This window comes from Blennius ocellaris (genome assembly GCF_963422515.1).
Source record: "Blennius ocellaris genome assembly, chromosome: 19".
In the NCBI taxonomy this organism is placed as follows: domain Eukaryota; kingdom Metazoa; phylum Chordata; class Actinopteri; order Blenniiformes; family Blenniidae; genus Blennius; species Blennius ocellaris.
In genome coordinates, this window is record NC_137668.1 from 11,280,208 (window position 1) to 11,301,608 (window position 21,401).

The following is a 21,401-nucleotide window of genomic DNA, read 5'->3' on the forward strand; positions in this document are numbered from 1 at the left end:
ATGCCTGCATGGAATGGAGCAGTCACATAAAGTGCTACCCATTGTTTTGTCTTTGAGTGTGAAAAATGTGCTGTCCTGAACTGTGTGTGTCTGCTTATATTCTACATTATGTTGCATTGTCTCCATCATGTAGACTTCTTGAGAATAGTGCAATCCTGGATCAGTACGAACGGGCATCACTGACATATGAAAAAGCGGAGCGGAGATTTACACCAGCATGATGCTGATGATGATGATGATGATGATGAAGGGACGCTTTGGTGAAAGGATACTGATTGTGTATTCATGTGCACACATGAACACAAAGGACTCTATGAAAATACTCCAGCGTCAATGCTGTGAAGTGAGAAGGTTTTGTAAATGAGTCAGCTCTGTGCTCTACTTACGATGTGGACCTCCATGATATCCGTGGTTGAAGTGTGGACACTAGAAACATATCTATCATTATCATAGATTCTCCACTAATAACAAAATTAATGTGACCTTACATCTTCAGGTTGTTGTTTGTTTTTTTTGTAGCATGTGTTTCTCAGTTTTGTAGCAAACATATGATTTTAGTAGCAAACTATAGACTCTTGCAGTTTGTCAAATCTAGTGATTATTTATTTTGCAGTAAATTGGAATTAATTGCCACTAATTACTAACTAAATTGATTTTACTTCTGTTGGAGTAAACAGAAGTGTTTTTTATTTACATAACAATTCAAGGCCAAGTTGTATGGCTTGTGCATGCTTCTTCTATTTCCATTAAAACACTAATACCAATATTAAAAATAAAAGCCTCCCATCTACTAATGCATTAGTCATGAGCATAAGATGTGGTTCTTAAAAGCTTCTTCAAAGTTAATTAATTGCATTGCATGTTGTTGCGTAGCTAAACCATTAAGGAGCATTATGCAACTAAATTTCCAACTCATTCTTTTAAACTTAAAACTCCCTTTTGAATATGATGACTAACTTTTTGACAGGCATTTTTATTTTAACAGCGTGCTTGCCTTTTTTGGCAAACAGGTCTGTTTGACTTCTAACTCTCTTTTACCGTCTGAGCTTAATATCTTTGTATTAAAACAGACTTTTTTACGAAAGCAAACTCAAGCAATGACAGTTTTTACAATTACTCAAATTACCTTTCAGGGCTGATTTTACTGATGCTTTATAAGATAAAATAACAGTTAGTCTTCACATTTTCTCCCATTTTTGTTTCGTTTCTCCTCAAACATGACACACACACACACACACACACACACACACATACATCATCAATATCTCACAATTAAAGATTATTTTAATGCTCTGTTTGTTGCATCTGATACACTTCAGTGGGATATCCAAACCAAAAGTGTATGTTTCATGAAGCAGAACAATTTAATAATTTTAAACTTGTTTAATTTTTCAATAAAGTTAAACAATATTTCTTTTACTCCAAATTGCATTTATTGCACATAAACTGCAGATGTGAAGGGACAGCTTTGAATTCTAATACCATCCACGGTTGACAGTCTGTTTTGTATACACTGACCAGCCATAGCATTAAGACCAACCACCTAATATTACGTAGGTCTATTTTTGGTTCCCAAAAATAAACTGACATTAACATGTCTGCAGAAATTAGGGCGACAGCAGCTTATTTTCAATAACAATAACACGGGCCGTCATTCCCCACATGTGACCTTGTTACTGCTTAACTGGTTTTTCATCCTTGAATCTCTTTTAACAGATGTCGCTGCAGAATGGAAACACCCACCAAGAGCCGCAGTTTTTGAGATGCTCTGAATTGATCGATTAGCCATCACATCAATTTTCAGAAAATGTTCCTGCTTTTAGTGCTTTTTCCTGCATTAGTGCATGCTACCGAACAGCAGGTGATTTGATGACAGAGAAAGTCAGTGGTATTCACGTGACCCATCGGTGGTCATAATGTTATGGCTGATCGATGTAAGTAGCAATGACTGTCTGCGTTGTGTGGAAAGTGAGGGATCAGCACCTCTGAGCACAAAGACGCCAACACATTATAATCACATGTTCCTGAATATTCCTTATCTTACACTCTATCATTGTCTATTGTTTTATAGTTACTCTTACAGTTTTATTGGTATTTTTCATCTGTGTGTGCATTTTTTTTTCTGTGTTCAGTGTTGTGTGTATTATTTACTGCTTCACTCTTTTTCTTCCATATGCACAGTCATACGCAGACATATATACCTGCAAAATTCTCAATAAAAGACGTTTTCTTTTCTGTACACGTGTTGTCTCCGTTTCACGAAACGCTCGTTTTAGAAGAATGCGGAGCACAGCTGCCACATATACTCATTGCTCTTTTGCCTTCTGTCTCTCTCTTCTTCACTCTCTCTTAACTAAACCTTCACACAAAGTCACAAACTCATCTGCCAATTTGTAGATGGAGGTGGACACCCTACTAATTAAGTAAGTCTGAATCAATCCAATCGCACGCAGCCCAGGCAGATCCGGATAAGAGCGCAGGGCCCACAGCGGACCTGAAGTAATAGTGTTTTCATTTCTCTGCAGATACATCAGACAGATGCATCACTCTGCAACTGCATCTTGCCGAGTTTGACAGCATTCGGAGCTGAGGTTTCTTCTCTCCCATGTGCATCTTGATTGAACTGTTGCCATCAGCAACTTTACAAATGTAGAGTGTTGTGATGAGGAATTTCTATTTAAAAGAAAAAAAAAAGGTTTATGATGTATGCATCTAGTCTTCTTTTTTTTTTCTCCTTTGCTTTGGACTACAGAGGTGTATTTTCCTGGCTGGGATTGATGAGCCATGGAGTTCCAATAATTTCAGACACAGGACTGAAGGGTTTTGGGTTTTTTTGGGGGGGGGGGGGTTTGTTGGGTTTTTTTTTTTTTTTTTGTTTGTTTTGGGTGTGGGGGGGAGGGGGGGGGTACGGTACCTTTAATGTAAAGATGTTTGTGGAGAAAAGAAAAAGAAAATCAGGTTTTTTAAATCATTTACATGTGATGATCAAATGACGGAACTGCATATTTCAGCAGTTGATTTCTCATAGTTCCTATTTCGATGTCATGTCTTTACAGTAGAGTATCAGGTTGTTTTTTGTATCAAAACACTAACTGAAAGGACCGGGTGAGAAAACAACCAAACAGGATGTATGAAATAAAGTGATGTTAAACAGCATTATTGGGTGCAAACATGATTCTACTGGCTCATCAACTAACCTTTGTTTAATGTCATTTTTCTAATGCTTTAATGTACTTGTTTTTCTGTCTTCCTCCTTGTCATATCACATTACATTGTGGTGTTCTTTTCAACCATTTGCATTTTCATTTGATAACACATTAAGATAATGCTGGACCGAATGTTTTCAATAAACTAATGTTTACTGATTTTATTGTGATCTAATTTTCTGTTCTATTATCTCGTCATCAGTACTGCTTCTGGGAATGTTTGAATTAGATTCGGGATGCTAACTAATTGACAGAGGGGAAATAGACATGGGAAGAAATACAAGAGAGCATTATGTAGTGTCACTGTCTTTCTCACAGTGTTTTGTGTAATGTAAAGTTTTATTTCCATCTCATTTCTATGTGTGATGTTTTTACAGCTGTTTAAGATCATGGCAAATAACAATAGCATCACAAATAGACAAATATAAAATATAAGCTTTCTACATTGAGATTGCATATCGCTTAATGTTTGATTACATGAATTTATAAAGGTATTCAAGTTTTCTGTGATGAAATGAACATTTTACCATATTGATGGAAAAGGCTGAAAGTGATGCCAGACTTCAAAAACATATTGTACATAGAAAACCGATAAATTAAGTTTTCTTAACATTTTTTTAAAAGTTGTTTTTAAGGGGGGTTTACCAGATTTTGAACAAAACAAGTCACTGATATCCCCTGTGTTCTGTGCAGGTTACATCAAATACCACCCTGAATGGGATCAGCAACAATATGGGAATGGGTTTTAGTACAATTTTAAAAGGTATCTTTTCAATTTGGAAATTAAACCATGTCTGGTGGTATAAAAATACAGAACCTCAAACAGTTTTTTTCATTAAATACTCATTACTTCAAACCGATTTTGGAAAAGCCTATACAAATACTTAAATTCTTGATTAAGATAAAAATTTAAAACATCTGTGTTCAAATGCACAAATGTGCATGTTTGAAAGTTCTTTGTAACTATTGACACCATCTTAACGGATCACGGTAAACTATATCATATTCTTAATAAAGAACAGGTAATAAAAGAATTGTGTTGAATACTACAAACATGCAAAAGTGGCAAAACAGTCTGATTTCGATTTAGAAGTGCAATTTAAAAAAAATTACTTGTTTACTGAATTAAAAGCAAACTTTTGAAATGCACTCCAATACATTTATGTTTCACGTACAAATTCAGTTTTTCTCTTTAATGATAGAGTTGAAATAGGGCATGCAGGTACATACACAACGTAATCAATTAACGTTTCATATTTTGGTCTATTTGTATCGAAATCCACACTTATAATAAAACGGGTGCGCTTTTACAGCGCATGACGTCATAACCATGCGCCTCACAAGCGCACACGATTTGACGCACTGCCCTGTTGTAAACTAGGTTGGTGTCGTATATTGTGTATTTATGTAGGTCATTAACTGACTTTTACACGTTTGTACCGCTCGATAGTGCAGGTATTGCGTTTTCGTGCCGCTTCAGTCATGGCTTACACGCAGCTTTTGAAAGTCTTGCACAGAAGACTCCACACAGCCTCAGTCCTCTCCGTGCACACATGTAAACTCACTCTGAGTCCGAACAGGGCGGTCACACCACGGCTGCTCTTCAGGGAGGCCCTTCCTTCACCTGTCCTCAGGCTGCGGGGCTTTTCGGTGCACTGCACAGCCAGAAATCAGAAGAGCAGCCCCGAGGAGGGAGACAAGTCTGTGTCCAGGTATCAAAGTGGGAGCCCCAAGATTTCAGCGGCGCAAAAGGGTGAGCAAAACAAACACGCCTCACTGCGTAATGACATTATTGGCAATGCAACTCTGCAACATTGAGTTGAAATAAAATCTAATGCCTATCTATCTATCTATCTATCTATCTATCTATCTATCTATCTATCTATCTATCTATCTATCTATCTATCTATCTATCTATCTATCTATCTATCTATCTATCTATCTATCTATCTATCTATCTATCTATCTAATGACTGTGAAGGTAATAAAATACATTAATCAAACAAATCAGGTCAAAAATGATTTCAGTAACTCAATCAATCTACGATTTCAAAATTGTCCCGAAAGAAACCTTTAAAAAAAAAAAGACTTTCCAAAAGCGTGTTATTTATTTAGTCGTTAAGCTGTTGCAGTTGACAGACTGTCCAATAACAACCATCTCTGCCTTGCAGTGAAAGAAGCTGGCAAAGATTTCACCTACTTAATAGTTGTGCTCATTGGTTTCGGAGTGACAGGTGAGTCTAGCTGGAAGATTTCAAGAACAGAGCTGCCATTACTAACCTGCCCATTTATAATTTCCTCAAGTCCAATAGTAAATATGAGTGCTCATTTTGTGTTTGTTAGGGGCGCTTTTATACGTGGTGTTCCAGGAGCTGTTCTCTTCCACAAGTCCAAATAAAGTCTACAGTAAAGCTTTTGATAAAGTCAAGTCACATCCAGAGGTGAGAATGACATGAAATGGGTTTTTAATGTAAAAACATATTCTTGGAACTGTATAACTTGTTGTGTAACGGATTCTATGTGAAAGTACAAATCTAGAAGGTTTTTTTCAACATTTATTTTTATTTAAAATGTAGGTGATTGGTGCATTTGGAGAGCCATTGAAGTGTTATGGCGAGACGACACGTCGAGGAAGGAGGCAGCAAGTCAGGTGAGCACTTTGCAGAGATCGCCAAACAGCTTGTATCAGTTCATTCAAGTGCTGTGTATTGACATAACACATGTCGTTCCTAACTACAAATGACAAATAAATAGCTAAAACTCTTAACTTAAACTGCTACTAAGAAATCTCACCTTAACTCATGTTAAAGAATAAAACTGTAAATGTACCCAAATGGAGCAAAATGGCTAGAGTGATCTCTGGCTAATTTCCCAAACTGTATATGGTATCTATAACGTTGTCTTGCTTTTGGTGAGTAAAACCTGTCATTAATTATATTGTCCACCATTTAGGTTCATGGTATTGCACAAACAAACAGAAGTAGCATCAGTGACAACCATTGATGCCACCAAACACACAGCTTTACTCGGGTTCTATTTCATAAATGTCCTAAGATTGTTCACTGAACCAACGGCTATACTTCAATTCTACCACTAAGTGTCACTGTTTCTCATTGATCTAAAACATTGACAATTTGAATCCCATCAGTCTATCTTCAGTACTGCTTCATTTAACTGCAGAGATTGAGAGCTGATACCATTTGAGTATTGGTGCAGGAAGGGTCACCCATTCCTCACAGGGTGAACACAGAGAGACAGACAACCACACACACTTGCATTTAAAGCTGCTGCCAATCAAGAACCACTAATCAGTCTCAAATGCTGGGTGGAAACTGGAGTACAAGGACAACATACAAATTCCACTCAGAAAGTCCCCTAAAACTTGATCTGATGACCCCCTCACTATGAGGTAACTGGTAATCACTACATTCCCTGGTTTGAATCATTTTTGGTACGAAAAAAGTGCTTGAAGAGGCCACAATCCCCTTCCCTTTGACTACTGTAACAAGCCAGCCCTGTGTAGCTACTGAATTACCACAAACATTCCTTTCCTGTGTTGCGTAATTCTCTGTTGTTGATATGATCGATTTTTTTAATCTGATTTGTGTATTTATTTGTCTATTTATTCCTTAGTCATTTGGAATACCTGAAGGACGGACTGAAGCACATGAGACTTAAGTTTTACATTGAAGGCTCTGAGCCGGGCCTCAAAGGAATTGTGCATTCAGAGTCAAAGGAGGTGAGTATATGTCCCAATTCAAAATGCTTATTTTTTTTCAATAATTGAAAATTCAAGATGCCCGTTGAAGCAGCTTTGTCCAAATAAAACCATTTTAGTCATCGTAAATGTGAAATATTTTTAAAACCTATAAGTACCTTTGTGTGCCATAGATACCATGTAGCTAGTAAGTAAGTAAGTAAACTTTATTTATACAGTGCCTTTCACAGACCAAGGTCACAAAGCGCTTCACAGTTTCAGTAAAAACATAAACAGGAATAAAATGCAAATACAGATTTAAAAGCTACTGTGTCATTGTCTGTTAAATTGAGATGACTGTTAATCAATCGTTTGATTTTACAGAATCCCGAAACTGGCAAATATGAGTTTCGTTACATATTTGTGGAGATGGACATCTATCCCAGAAGGAGCATCGTTGTCGAAGACAACCGATCAAAACGATTGTCAGATGTTTCTCTTCTGTGACACCACCTGCCATACATTTCAGGAGTACTGAGCAAATGAGGAATACAATATTTCAATTCCATCCCAATGTCATGTGGAAACAATTATAGCTGAGATGGACTTTGAAGCCACAGTGTCGTGCTCAGCAATCAAATGACATATAAACTGTTAATTTGTGAATTCTATCTCTTCTGTGGTTGAAATTGGTTTTGTTTGCTTGTTTGTTTACTGGGAAAATATTGGGGATGATTATAAATGACAATAAAAAATACATTTTTGTCATCTGCAGAGGAACACGTTCAATTAGAAACAGCATCTGTCCATCATTTGAGGATGTTTTCTGTCGTCGTTTGTTCAGTTTCTTTTAGTTGAGGGGCATATTTTTCTGGCTTTAAAAGTTTTTTCATAGACTACACTTTTTTTCCTGGATACACAAGGCTTGTTTGACTCTTGGATTAATGTCGTGCATTACTATACAAAGTCCACTAGATGGAAGCAAACCATTGCAATGTTGATCGTTTGTCATGCATTTCATACTGGTTTTATAAAAATATAAATTGTGACTCTTTGGGAAACTATTTTTAATGTTTATTTTTTTTATCAAATGTCTTTGATTGATCTAATCAAGAAACCAGATTTTTCAATACACTAGATTTAAATGGAATGTTAGGAAGAACTTTTTTCTTGAATTAGCGTTTTGTTTTATTTTTCTGATGCATATTTTATGCGTAAAATATTGATGTACTTTATTTTGGTTGTTTAAATTGTCTTTTGAACTTTTGGTATCTTCAGGACCCCTCGGGAAATTATAAATTAATTAAAAAAACCTGAAAAACGAACGTAGTTGGGGTTTTTTTTTTGTAAACCTTGCTTTTGAGAGATATGAGTAAAACATAAGTTTGATTGATTTTATTATATTTCAACTCTGACATGCCGCGTTTTGAATTGTGTTGAAGGAAGTCGCCATGTTTACAATTACCCGTGAAGGCAGCACAAGCCATGAGCACCGCCCACTGTGTGAACAACAGAGATGAGCTAGCTCAGTTTGCTAAAACTCTCCAGGGCTGCTTTACTTATTTCCTCATTGTAACCTCTGAGGGGAGCCCATTAAGTGGTTGTCCACTGAGGTTGAATACGATACCAATAAGGTGGGTTGGTAAAGCTTTCCCGCTATCGCTGGTGTCGAGTTAGCGGCGGGTGTAAATGGTGTAGCGGTTCTTGTTGTTGTGGCCTGCTACATGTTAGCTTAGCCGAGCTAGCCTCAGCAGACACCTGGAGTAAAAAAAAAGGGGGAAATGGATCACCTGGCCAGCTAATCCAGAACACACTTCTGTCGCATATAAGTAAGTTCACCACCTCTTTGCTATATTTGTTTATGTGAAACGTGATGGTAATATAACGAATTTGCTGCCGTGCTTTACTTGCCATCTGTTCTAAGTTAGAGAAAGTGGGTTTTTTTTCGAGGTCTGATGGTTCAGTGCTCCGAAATATTGTCTGAATCAGAATAAGATAATTAGTGTTTCCAAAACGATTTCCACACAATATTCCTATTCTTTGTTCATTTGATCTGCCTTCATATTTATTCTGTTTTTCACAACATTGCTGCGCCCAACTACTAAGAAGTTGGATCAAGTCGTGGCTAGATCGAGGCTAGATTAAAGAGTTTTATTAGCAATTTGCGTCTTTTTTTTTCTTTTGAAAAAGTACTTTAAAAACCATCATACAATTTCAAGATGAATCTCTCTCCCTGAGTGTCACATACCCAACATTCTCTGGAGGTTTACGTTGAAGTTTTAAAGGGGAACTTGATTTCATTTATAGTATTCATTTATTTATTGTTTTTGATTGATACAAATGTTTACTACTTAACAGAAACAAAGCTGAAATGACGCAAGGTTAGCCCAAGTGGGGTCATATGATTCAGGGTTAACAAGGAAAAGAACTGAACGAAACACATTAAATAAATCGAAAGCATTCAGTCAGAAACCATCAATACCAAATAGATACTATATTCACAAAGTTCAGGAAAATAACAACTTTGTAACAGCTCTTCTTAATGATCACATGTCTCTTATTATATAATAAGCCAGAACTTGGCAGATTTGTGAAACAGTGAAGTGACCCTTATTGTTGCTGGCAATTTTCTATTAAATACATTCCATGAAAATGTATGTCTTCCAATAGGAATAATACAGTCTTTACAGTTTATAATAGCTGCCGGTTGCAAAGAGCATGCTACTCTTGCTTTTACTCCCAAGGAATTATAGAGACAGAAATGTTTCAAGTTCATTCTCAGCCCACAGCTAATTAGCAATACGCTCAAACTCAGAAAACAACCATACATAGAAACCTGTGTGTGACACACATGCACTGTTCTGTCCAATCTTACATCTCAGTGAGTGGCATTTATTTGTAGATGTGAATGTTAAAACCTAAAATGGAGTGTGTGCTTCTCATGTCCGATATGCAACATTCAAGAGTTTATATTGCTTCATTTAAGACATTTGTCTGTTCTTTAATTTGTTTAAATGAGTAATGATTAAAAGCATTGTAAAATATATTGTTGATGGGAACTATTTTCTGTTTTTAGGTGAAGCTGTGTTTTTGGCCAGGAATCAAGAAGTTATTCCTTAGCTATGAGACTCTCTTCCCAGTGACTGACATCTCATAGAAATGGAGCTGTACTGGTACATGTGAGTATAACTCAAGTTTCAAAATTGCAACCTCTTGTATGAGTTGTTTTAAACCAATGCACAATCTCATGGTTTCATCTAATTTTTATTGTCCTCCCCCCTTTACAGAGTTGTCATCATCTTCATCATCATAAAGATATTCTTCTATGTGTGCTGGTACCGGTCAAGACAGAGGCAGCTGGCAGCATACCTGAGCAACCCACGCAATGCCCAGATAGTGATTGTAGGAGGAAGGGCCTATCTTCATCAGATGTGTGAGAGACAGAGCGTAAGTGCTGATCCCTGCATGCACCAAAAACACTAAAGTGTCTTGCATCCGTAATGTATAATGTGGCTGTCAGCTGCTGAAGTGGTTTTTTCCCTCCAGGGTATATCTTTATTATTGTTGCGCATGAGTGTACACAGATTCAAGGGCTTTTGTTATTAAGAAGGTCTCTTTACGTTAGCTGGGAGACTTGTTGGTGTTACCCTGAGTGAAAAGAGACAGTTGAGTCAGGTCATGGCTGTGCTGTGTTTTTTGGGGGTTTTTTTGGTGGGGAGTTTTTGCGTCTGATTTTTAGTCCTTCACATTTACTCTAGTAGGCTACGTTTCACTTTTACTAACATAGTGAATAACTTTGTGGTCGTGTCTTGATGCATTCAGCTCTATGGTTTGCCGGAGCTTGTGTCTTTCCGTTGTGTTTGACCTCACTGACACAGGTCGGGCATTGCAGGTCACACGTGGGCAACGCTGTGAGTGCACCGTTATTTCTTGTAAAATTCTTTCCATGCATGTGAGTACTTTGCTGTGCAAATATCGCAAGTAAGAACCAGAGACAAGAAGGCACGGACGTCTGGTTTTACAGGCGCCAATGTGTCCCTTTTTTCAAGGTCGTCTTTATTTTGGGAGATCTGAAGTAGCCTTGTGTTTCCCAAAGAAATGTCAGTATCGACTTGATTAACTCGTCTCATGTAAGTCATGAAATATATAGAGGAGAACCACAGCCTCTTCTGGAGCTTCACTTGCTTGAGATTGTGATACGTTTGTGGTTTGTTTGAGCTGAGCATGACCTTCATAGATATCTTTTTGTTCAGTTCGCAGGCTCTTAGCACGTGCAGTTCGTACTCATTTAGGAATTGGCAGGCACTAAAATGCAACATTTGTTTTACTCCCTTTAAATGCCTTGTAAGTGTCATTTTGTAATCGTCTTCAATTATGTATCCAGAATAGTGATGTTCCCTCTCATCATTAGTTTTTTGCAGTTTTCGAGCTTAAGCCACACATTCAAACATCATATTTGTGCTTCCCTCCGGGTCTTTAAACTTTACTGCCTCTAAAACACCTGGAAGCAATCTCCATGACTCAGAACCTTCCCAAAATATTTAGTGAATTATATAAAATGGGTTTCTTTCCTGCCCATTTCATCTACTGCTTCAGAGCTTGTTCAAAAAGTGCTGCATTAATGTCAGAGGTAGAAACTCATTTTTCTGCTTCAAAAGGTGCCATTTAAACTTTTCTTCTGCAAACTTTGAGCTATTTTCTGTCGCTGTGGTAGCGCCATGTACGAGGCACAGACAGTAATATTTTTATCTCTCTTTAGACTATTTGTGCAACAGGAAATGCCCAATTTATAAGAAACCATATTAATCGGGTAGTGCAGCTGAAAAGGTCTTGGATTTCCCCGGACCGGTTGTGACATCCTGTATGCTTTTCAAACTATTTATCTGATTTGAGGAGACGATACAGTCCAGCTTAAAGCCGCCTTTCTCATAACTTTAAATGCTACATTTGTAATAAATCGACACCCCAATCCTTTTTAGCTGGTTAAAGTATACTTTTTATCTTCTTTTTTTTTTTTTCTTTTCTTAAAAACTGTCTCCTTGTTTCACAAGTCTTAAGCCCATTTCTCAGCACTCTGCCTCCATTTTTCTTCTTTTGTTTCTTTCTCTCCCCTTTGCCCCCTGTGCCATTTTGAGTGGATAATGCTCCCTGTTTAGATTTTAATGGAATGTGCAGCATGTTGGCTGCCCGGTCATCCATAACCCGGTACCCTGAACATTTTCTGGTGAAATGCCAAGACAATGTGGCTCCTGGGCTCAAATGATGTAGTATCACTTGCTTGTGCACTGACTTATTCACAGCTACCAGTATAACCATGAGGAAAAAAAAAACATTTGATAGATTGTCGTGAATAGAAATTAATATAGTTAATAATTTATGGGATACAAGACTTTGTTTTGATTGGTTTCGGTCCACTTACTTCTCTGGCTTTTCTTTTTTTTTGTTTTAAGATGGTAACTAGACACTTCAGTAATGTTTACAGTACAGCATGTGTTTGATTCAAGGATCCTGTTTGAGTTTGCTCAAACATATCACAGTTCTGTATCTTCACAATCTATTTGCAGGTATTGCTGCAGTAATTACCTTGAATTTGCCATGCTCTGTCTGTGTGGCCTCATTCCTCATCATCTCATACAACATCCACAACAACAAGATGGCAAATTAGAGTTCATTAAGACGTCTGTCTGCAAGGTCATCACGTTGATCTTCGCTGATCCACTCCATCTGTACGGGCCTTCTTTACACCACAAAGCTAACTTAGCGTATAATTTTAAAAGTGACGTGTGCAATGCAAGTCATTGTGCCAATGTCTAAGTCTATCTGAGCAAGTTTAGCAACATTTCAGTCGGGACACATTGAACACGTCGGTTCAACACGGCTGCACTTTTTTAAATTCCATACAGGTGTGGAACAAATGTATATAAGCCAAGCAGTGTGTGTACAAGAGGGGAGGCAATGGAAAGGTGACTCAGTAACGAGTGGAGGAAATGAATAGTTGAGTCAAGTGCAAAAGAGGTGAAGGAGAGAGTGCAGGCAGGCTGGAGTGAATGGAGATGAGGGTCGGGGCTGATGTGACGGAGGGATAAGAGTGAACTGGAAGCCTCACAAGACAGCATTGCGATGGGCAATGATGGTAACAATGGCCTGTCTAACGTCGCTGAGCTTGTCTTGGGGTGTGAGAAGCATTGGCAGACTTAAAAATGAAGAGATCAGAGAGAAAGCTCGAGAGGCCAGGTTGAGATGTTTTGTACATGTGCTGAGGAGAACTACAAGATATATTGAAGCTGGAGCTGCCAAGCGTGAAGAGAATGGAACGACTTGATAAGATTTATGGAATGAGTGGAAGTGGACATGGAGAAGACAGGAGGTGAAGTGAGACGGAGACGATCAGAAAGGAATTGCTGAAAGATGTTGGAAAAAATGTCTCCTATTCCTTTTGACATATACTCTCACCTGCCGCCACATCGGATGCACATTGGTCATGCTGGATTAGAACACGCTTTGCTTTCATCCACAAAATGTTGATGTCCTTTGAGATCATCGTTCCTATTGTCCGCCTCTCACAGTCGCTGTAGATTTTCCAGCTGCTCATCCATGATATGAATATATTTTTCCACCAAAGTTGATTTGTTGCGTGGATCCTTGGCAACTGTGGAGACTTGTTCAATCCTGTAAAGCTATTGTCATCATATTTCAAGAAACCACGTTGGGATGATTGAAGCTTTGCAATACAGTGCGTTCTCCTGCTGGAAGCAGCAATAGGAAACTTGTTACACCGTGGTCATTAAAGGATAGACATGGTCAGCAACAACACAAAAGGTCCATGGTGTGCCAAGAAAATATCTCCCACATCATTACACCATCACCATCTGTGTGAACCACTGATACGCAGCAGGCTGCATCCCTTTTTCCAACTTGTTTTGACCAATTTCCAACCCAGTGATGAGTGTAGCAGCAGAAACGGCGACTCCAGAAACAAACAAAAAACCACTTAAAAAAAATCTTCTACTTTATGCCTTGTAACATTTACTTATTTGAATGATTATATGTTTGTCATCGTTTTAAAAATGGCAAACGTTTAGTGGGGAAACTTCTGCTGCTCTCTGTTAAGTCTGATAAGTTCTCCTGTTGGGCCTCTGATAGATGAAGAGTTTGTGAAATACTCAAACTGGGTCATCTGGCACCAAAACCACGTGGCGTTCAAAGTCCCTGAAATCACCTTTATTCTCCATTTTGATGCTCGCTTTAACTGCAAGCAGGTCATTGTACTCGTGTGTAAACGCCGAAGTAAATTAGATTGCTTAATGCTGTGGCTCTGAAGTGCATGTTACATTTGTGTGGGCATAAAGAATTACTAATAATGTTTAGAAATACAGTAACAGACCCTGACACAGACATGAGGGTGGGGTTTTGCTTCTACATAGAAATGTGTCCATTAGACATCCGCCAACACTTCATTTCAAGGCCTGCACATTCACGAGCTTTCTATTGAACAACGTAAACAATGCTGGGTTGAACGCGTCGGTGACGACTGTCTGTGCGTCAACCTGGAAGAGACACTCGCACTGCACTTGGCACCACTTGGAGCTGATTGTTCATTAAAGCACAGAGTTTTCCCAGAGCCTCAGAGAAAAATCCAGATGGTTCATGTCTTCATCTAGTTTTTCTCTCACGTCTGTTGACAAAACTAAGTCTGATTTGTCAGTGCGCCCATGTGTGCTTGTCACCGTGTGGGTTGCATTATTCATCAACCCGCCTATTAATACCGAAGCAACGTCCAGGTTTTTGGGTTGTTTTTTTTTTGTTTTTTCGAGTCATGTTTTTGATTACATCATTTTCAGGGAGTTGTGATCATCCAAGTGATCCGAGAGGTGTGCACACAAAGAGCCTGCAAACCATTGGATTAAATTTACAAAATCATTTTGCCATTCCGTTGATGTGACATTATTCCAATGTCTTCAGATCAGTTTTTTTTTTCAAAGAATTGAATATTTCATACTGCCGAAATGAAAAACGGACTGCGACTTTATTATTGCGATGGACGAGCAAACATCTCGGAGAGCTTGACGGAGATTGTGTCAATAGCTCATGAGGTTGACTGGATGTTCGGGAACTCATAAAAAGGGGTGTGACAGTCCGTCTTGACGGTAACACACGTCTCATCCCTCGTTGCTTTTTGTTTGTTCCGTGTTGTATTTACACTTGTTTGCCTATATTGGCCTAAAGCAAATAGCCTGAATTAAGTTTTTTTTAAAGGAGCAGATGCAGGAATCGAGTGTCGTACAACCAGCAGAACTGTCATGTCCATGTGTGTACAGTAAAACCAGCCAAGTCGGTATTTTAATAGTGTTAGTTGTGTGTACTTTGTAGATTTCTCTTATTTGAATTTTTGTATGTGTTTGCACAACTGTGTGTTCACATTTTTTTTGTGCTGCTGCTTTTCTGTATATATTGTTTTTCTTTCCTTTTTGCCAGGTTTTTTTTTCTTATTATGTTGATTTTGTTTTTGACCTTGGGTGCTCCAAAGGCAATTTAAAATATATTATTATTGTTGTTATTATTATCATCTTTGAGTCACTGCACATTTTGCTTTCTTTGTAGCAAACATCTGTATGGCCGAGTTGGTATGGTGTCCAGGATGATCTGTCCATAGAGGAGCCCTCCACGGCCCTGCCGCCAGCTGCGTCCTTTTCCCACCTGGACATGCCGCCCCCATACGAGGCCGTCTCTGGAGGTACCGCGAACACGTTTTGCTTTGTTACTCATCAAACTGATCTTAGTCCGGGCCAGGAAGCCTACTTCCTTCTCTTAACTTTCCCTCTTTTACTTGTTCATCCCTAACTGCCTTTATGTTTCGTAGACATGTGTTGTTCTCGCACTGATCCGTCAACACTCTAATCCTGACGTCAGTGGTCTTTCAGGCTGTTGAACACCTCAAATTGTCACAGTCGATTTTTGAGAGCATCTCCAGTTTAGGTTTCCTTTCTAACTTCAGCCCTTTCCCCATGGCTACCATCTTGGACAGATTGGATGAAATTAATTCAGAGTCCAAACAAAAACCAAAACAAATCATTGTGTGTTCCCATATTGCCATGTAACATCAAATATGAATGAGTTTTATGTCAGACATTTATTTGATGCGAGAGCTTAACTTGTAAATTCTTATATCACTGATTCTAAAAGTTCCGTTTCACATCTGGTGTACTGACAACTTCACAACAGCTTGACACGAATTCTGTCAAGCTTTACATCTCCTCAGTTGCACTGTGTTTGACATAATGGTAGGGAAGTTCAGCTCATCGAGCTCGTAAATACTCTGCTGGTGTTGCATTTACATAGGTTCATTTGTTGTGTGGTGTAGTGCATGGAACTGTGTGGGAAAATTCTTTGGTTTTTTTTCCCCCCCTGTATGTTACTGAAAAGGGGAAGAGAACAAACTGCCTCTTCCTCTTCTGCTGAACAGTGTCGACTGGAGGCTTGTGAGAAATGTTGAGAAGACGGAGAGTATCGTTGACCTATCACAGCTCTTTGAGTTTCCGTTGCTGCATTTCTGTACCTGCTCTCGCAGTGATGTGTAGGTGCATAACGTAGGAGATGAACACGCACTTTGACTCTGCGTCAGAGCTCTGAACAGAAAGGAAGTTGAAAGAAGCCCAGTTTACAAGTGCGGGGGGCGTATTTAGTCTCTCGTGTCTTTTTTTTAACCGCATTAACATGCATGCTTATGTGCACACAAGCTGCTTTGTTTCCTTTATGAAGTCAGAGTAAATTATATCAGACCTTAATCAAAATGAAAGCCTCCACCTCGGGGGGCTGTTGGTATACCACAGTCCTATATCTATAGCTCATGTGATGCTTAAGGCGAGAGTTAACTCATATGCACTTCGTAGCAAAAATAGTGAGGGGGGAAAATGGGTTCTTTATAAGTTCATAAACCATTGGCCCATTTTCTCATGCTTTAGGTCTTTTCCACTTGTTGAATGCCCTTATTTCATATTGTCACTTTTCTTATTTCGAGTTCTACCTTGAATCAATCAGATGTTCTTTCTTTTTCTTTTGATGTGCTCTCCAGACGGTCTGCCCTCCTAATATTTATATTGACTATCGAGAGATCTGCTATTTCTTTATATTGCTTTATTGGTTCATAAAAAGGGCACAGACTGAGGTGGCTGCTGCCTTTGTCAAGTCTCAAAGCGTTCTCGCTTGCAAAAGACATCTTATTTGATCTGAAGTGCACCTTCGCTGTGACAGCAGGATGTGGTTATAGACGATGGAAATGGTGACATTTTACCACTAACGTTATTAGACAGTGCTGCAGCTTACATCTCGCCCGCACATCGGATACTTTTTCCTAGCGCAGACATCAGCAGGGTTTTCAGAGATGCTGTAATAGAACTAATATAATTGTGCTGAAAAAATGAAGGCGGTAAAGGTTGATTTTGGAGCCATACAAACATGATGGCGCTTTTCATTTGCTAACATGTCGCTGATGTCATTGTGGCTCTATTCTTTTGTGCAAATAAAACTGATCATTTGATGTGTGGCTGACTCACAACGAGTAGGCTGTAAATTGGATATAGCCACTGCTTTGTCTGCAGATGTTTCTGAAAAAAGCTTTTCCTTTCACAGCATCATAGAAATGCACAGTTGTTCATAAAATATCATGTGAGAGAAAACTCATCAAACATTATTGTGCTTGTGGTATTATGGCATTAGAAAGTAATTTAAATTAGGAATGTAAAAATTACAGAGGCATGAATTTAGATTTTGATATTATAATATGCTTTAAACAATATTTTAATAAACTAAATGAACTTTTATGACAAACATGAAAACAAAACAAACATTACAGAAAATACAACCCTGACAAGTCCTCGCATACAGACGAGGTAAAGGTGGGGGGGAAAAGCTCTCAGAATATGGGTGTTACATGACAAAATGCATTGTTTGGGCAGAAAAAAGATGGTACCTTCAAGACCGAATTGCAGGGATGCCACTTTATTTCAAAGTACCTTTTGTGTGCCAGGTCTGCTATGCCATTTGAGAGGTGATTTAGGATAGCTACCCACAACTTATCACACAGCTTCTCATTTCCTTGTCGTCTTGGACTTAAATGCTCCATTGGCAGGACCTTGACAATCTCCCCATACTGCCGGTTGATTGATTTATCCCACATGTCCGTTCTAGAAGAGAAAGGTTATGAGAAAGTTTTTGCTGGGCATTTGGAAGAAGAAAAAAAATAGACCTCACAGATTTTTACATGATTTCCAATATTTATGTTTATCTCTGAAATGACATCTTCACAGAACCGATTGTTTTCTGCTTCCCTTCCAGAAGACGATCTGAAGCCCCCTCCCTACAGCGAGTGTGCTCAAGGCGACGAAGCCGATGCCCCTCGTACGTCCCATCACACTCCTCTTATATCGGAGGGAGGAGACTCCATTAGCGTAAACGAGGCCCCGCCCCCTTACACCCCTTCTCCCCCAGCGCGGGTCAGTCACCAAGAAGGCCCGCTCGGCCACAGCGAGCGCCAGTCCGAGAGCAGGTCCACTTAATCAGCCAGTTTGCCTTTTCCATGCACTGCCTTTCTACATCCAACCTCAGTGATCGTTGCCAGCCTGACTCTCGTCACGAGACCATGTTTTTGTGTGTGCGCTTATGTCGGCGCGTGTGTGTTTATCGGGGTGGGGTTTTTTTTGTTGTTTTTTTTCAAGTATCAAGTTTTTCTACTTTTTATTGGTCAAAGAAATGGTCATCTGGTGAGCTTAGCAATAAGGGGTGACAACCAGGCCCCTGTGTGCCTCAGTCAGGACGGCAGAGCCTGCCTCCCTGCATGGATTACCACGGCAACCTTGACCTCTCTGCTCCAAGAGAATCAGTCACCTACTGATTAAAGAAACACTTTCAGATGTAATACATTATGTGAAATTGTCTCTTACCGTACATCTGCAGCCACTTCCTTCTGCAGATTAATTTTAGGAGCAGGATTGAGGAAACTAGTCGGGTTGACAGTTTTTGTTCCTGCCCGTTTGCAGCGTGACGTCTGAGATGGCACAGTGAGCCGAAGTGTTGCGCATCCATGTAGATTGGGCCGGTTGTGGGGGATTTAAAGCAAAATACATTTCATCTTAACTTCTTCAACATCATTTAAAAAAAACAACAAAAAAACACTTTATAATCATGTCAATTGGAGTCAAGTTTTTGGCCTCTTGTATCTCCGCTATTATGACCATCAAAATAATTCAAATCAATTGCTAAACTCAGCGCTTGCCATCATGTACTGCAGCTCCTTCAATGTGGCCGAATCCTCTTGGCAGCTTCACTTCCCTTCACGTCTTTTCAGGGTTTTTAATATTCAGCATGAGATTGAATCTGGTGGTTACTGAACACAATTTCAACTATAATGTTTTCACACTGTGTGCAAATTTTTATTTCATAGGTCCGTATAAAGCCCTTGGATATTTATTTGGATATCTAATTTGTAATTTCGCATTGAAACGTAGGTCTGAAATATAAAGTTTCTTCCCTCGATTGCAAAAACTCGCTTCAATGTTGAAGTGCAAACTTCTCCAGCACTCTTTACCGAGCGTGTGTATCGACTTTGTTTTGACCTCATTACTGCAGTTTCTGGCTTGGATATGATATTTATAGTGTAAACAATCTAATTACATTCCGGGGCACCTTGCTATCAATTATGAATTTGCTCAACTTAAGGCAGAGTACTCAGTGAATCACTTTCACTACACTTGAGTACAATGTGATAATGGGTGAACTAATTGTCTTGGACAATTAACCCATCATCGCAACTGGTTATGTTTGAATATAGCGTTGAGGGTTTACTGAGACATTCAGCGATTCACGAGACGCCGCAATCTGTGGATGGAAGTGAGTGCGGACGTCCGTAAAGGAACAAATGGATGAAATAAATGAACAGCAGACAAGAAATGATGTCGATTAACACCGGAATTGGATGCTGCTTAAAGATGCTTTGAAACTATATATTTTTTATGGAGTAATTCCAGCTGTGAGATAATCTGATTTGTTGCCTTGCATTTTAAGATTTAGCTTGATTTGGTTAAATCTTGTAAAAACAAAAAATAAATAAATAAAAAGTAACAATCGTGGAAAAAAACCTTTCAGGGCTAGGAGCAAAGACTCCTCTTGAGCTGAACTTGCATTTTATGTGGCTTCTGCGGTCAAACAAAACTCAGTTATTCATGCTTTTTTTTATTTTCCATAACAGTTGCAAGATGAAGACTAACCAAAAATGCAACAACAACATTTTCTGTTCTTTGTAATCTTTGTTAATCTGCCACCAGCTGGCAGAAGTCGGCCAATTTTCTGTTTTTTTTTTTTTTGTATTGTATAGTTTCCCCTTTGGGAATTTTTTTTAATGTGCTTTTTCTCTCATCGCATTGAACATAACCTGGAAAAAACACTGTAAGAAGATGCACCCAATTAATCCATTCCCCTCGTTTGTTTAAGCAGCGCTATAATCAGTGTTGTTTCTAACCATGTGGGGAAACGAGAGAGCGAGAGAGAACTGAATGCTGTATAAATGTCTTCTGGGTTTTATAACGAGTATGAAAAAAAAAAAGGGGGGGGGGCGGGGCGGTGTTTATATATGCTGTGCTTTAATGGTGATTCTTTATATTGTGATGACAAATCGTCCGTCACTGATGCCTTTTACCAAATTGTCCCTGTGGTTTTACAATCTGAGAGACGCAGCAGAGAAGCTGCATGAAGCAAATCGAATGTAAGTTTGAAGTCGCATCACTAACATAGCAGCGGCATGATGATGATGATGATGATGGACTTCCCAGACCACAGTGTTACAGGCTGCTTCTGTACTGTTTGTCCCGTTTGTTCACTTCCTGTTCATTCCTACAGTAGTCAACATATCAGAATATCTCCACTTTGTAGCTTTGTGGATTGGTGGGAATTACTTCTTCTTTTTTTTCTGGATCGCGATAAATACATCTTCTGTATTAAACTGTTGTTATATAATATTGCATGAATCCTCTTTGTGTTTACCAGTTTGCTGCAGAAAAGCATAAATACATACACAAAGTTAGCTCTCGCTGGCAGGTTATTTCTAGGTAAAAGTGCAGGTAAAAGAAAGAAAAAAAAACTTTCTTGAAATTGAAATGACCAATTCTGAACTTCTTACTTATCGTAAAAAAAAGTAGTAGAGATCATTCTACTGGATTCCAGCAGTCGTTCAGGGCCAGTGTCTCATCTGAATGTGCAAAACTCGACCTCCCCTGAGGAAGGAAAGGATTACTTTCTCCAACATTAATCAACTGGTCTTGCATGCAAGGGAACTGAGTTGCTTTATACAACTTTGGTAGAATTGTAAATCTAGATGTAGAAACTCTTTAAATTGCTCCTGCTACTGATGAGGAGGTACGGTACAGCAGTGGCGAGCACATTCGCACAGGAAAACATTTCTTCATTTATGTTTTGTTTGTTTTTGTTGAGTCGAAACTTTTCCAGTT

General features: G+C 38.8%; 2 protein-coding genes across 2 annotated transcripts; both read left to right on the forward strand.

Annotated features, from left to right (window-relative positions):
- The first annotated feature begins 4,596 nt into the window (after positions 1 to 4,596).
- Positions 4,597 to 8,125, forward strand: timm21 (translocase of inner mitochondrial membrane 21). The gene is made up of 6 exons (XM_080514703.1): positions 4,597 to 4,959; positions 5,378 to 5,440; positions 5,550 to 5,647; positions 5,783 to 5,856; positions 6,840 to 6,945; positions 7,288 to 8,125. The coding sequence occupies exons 1-6, from the start codon at positions 4,689 to 4,691 to the stop codon at positions 7,408 to 7,410; spliced, it is 735 nt and encodes a 244-aa protein (XP_080370829.1). The 5' UTR covers positions 4,597 to 4,688; the 3' UTR covers positions 7,411 to 8,125.
- Positions 8,126 to 8,418: 293 nt separating this feature from the next.
- On the forward strand, positions 8,419 to 20,912 carry LOC308143784 (uncharacterized protein). Its single transcript, XM_080514701.1, has 5 exons — positions 8,419 to 8,732; positions 9,980 to 10,082; positions 10,191 to 10,350; positions 15,505 to 15,637; positions 18,238 to 20,912. The coding sequence occupies exons 2-5, from the start codon at positions 10,063 to 10,065 to the stop codon at positions 18,456 to 18,458; spliced, it is 534 nt and encodes a 177-aa protein (XP_080370827.1). The 5' UTR covers positions 8,419 to 8,732; positions 9,980 to 10,062; the 3' UTR covers positions 18,459 to 20,912.
- The last annotated feature ends 489 nt before the right edge of the window (positions 20,913 to 21,401 follow it).

Excerpts from the sequence above, each read along its gene's own strand:
- timm21 (XM_080514703.1), top strand. The coding sequence starts at position 4,689 with ATGGCTTACACGCAGCTTTTGAAAGTCTTGCACAGAAGACTCCACACA. Across the intron at positions 5,857-6,839 it reads GGAAGGAGGCAGCAAGTCAG|TCATTTGGAATACCTGAAGG; the intron begins GTGAGCACTTTG and ends TTTATTCCTTAG. Across the intron at positions 6,946-7,287 it reads TGCATTCAGAGTCAAAGGAG|AATCCCGAAACTGGCAAATA; the intron begins GTGAGTATATGT and ends TTGATTTTACAG.
- LOC308143784 (XM_080514701.1), top strand. The coding sequence starts at position 10,063 with ATGGAGCTGTACTGGTACAT. Across the intron at positions 10,083-10,190 it reads ATGGAGCTGTACTGGTACAT|AGTTGTCATCATCTTCATCA; the intron begins GTGAGTATAACT and ends CCCCCTTTACAG. Across the intron at positions 15,638-18,237 it reads ATACGAGGCCGTCTCTGGAG|AAGACGATCTGAAGCCCCCT; the intron begins GTACCGCGAACA and ends CTTCCCTTCCAG.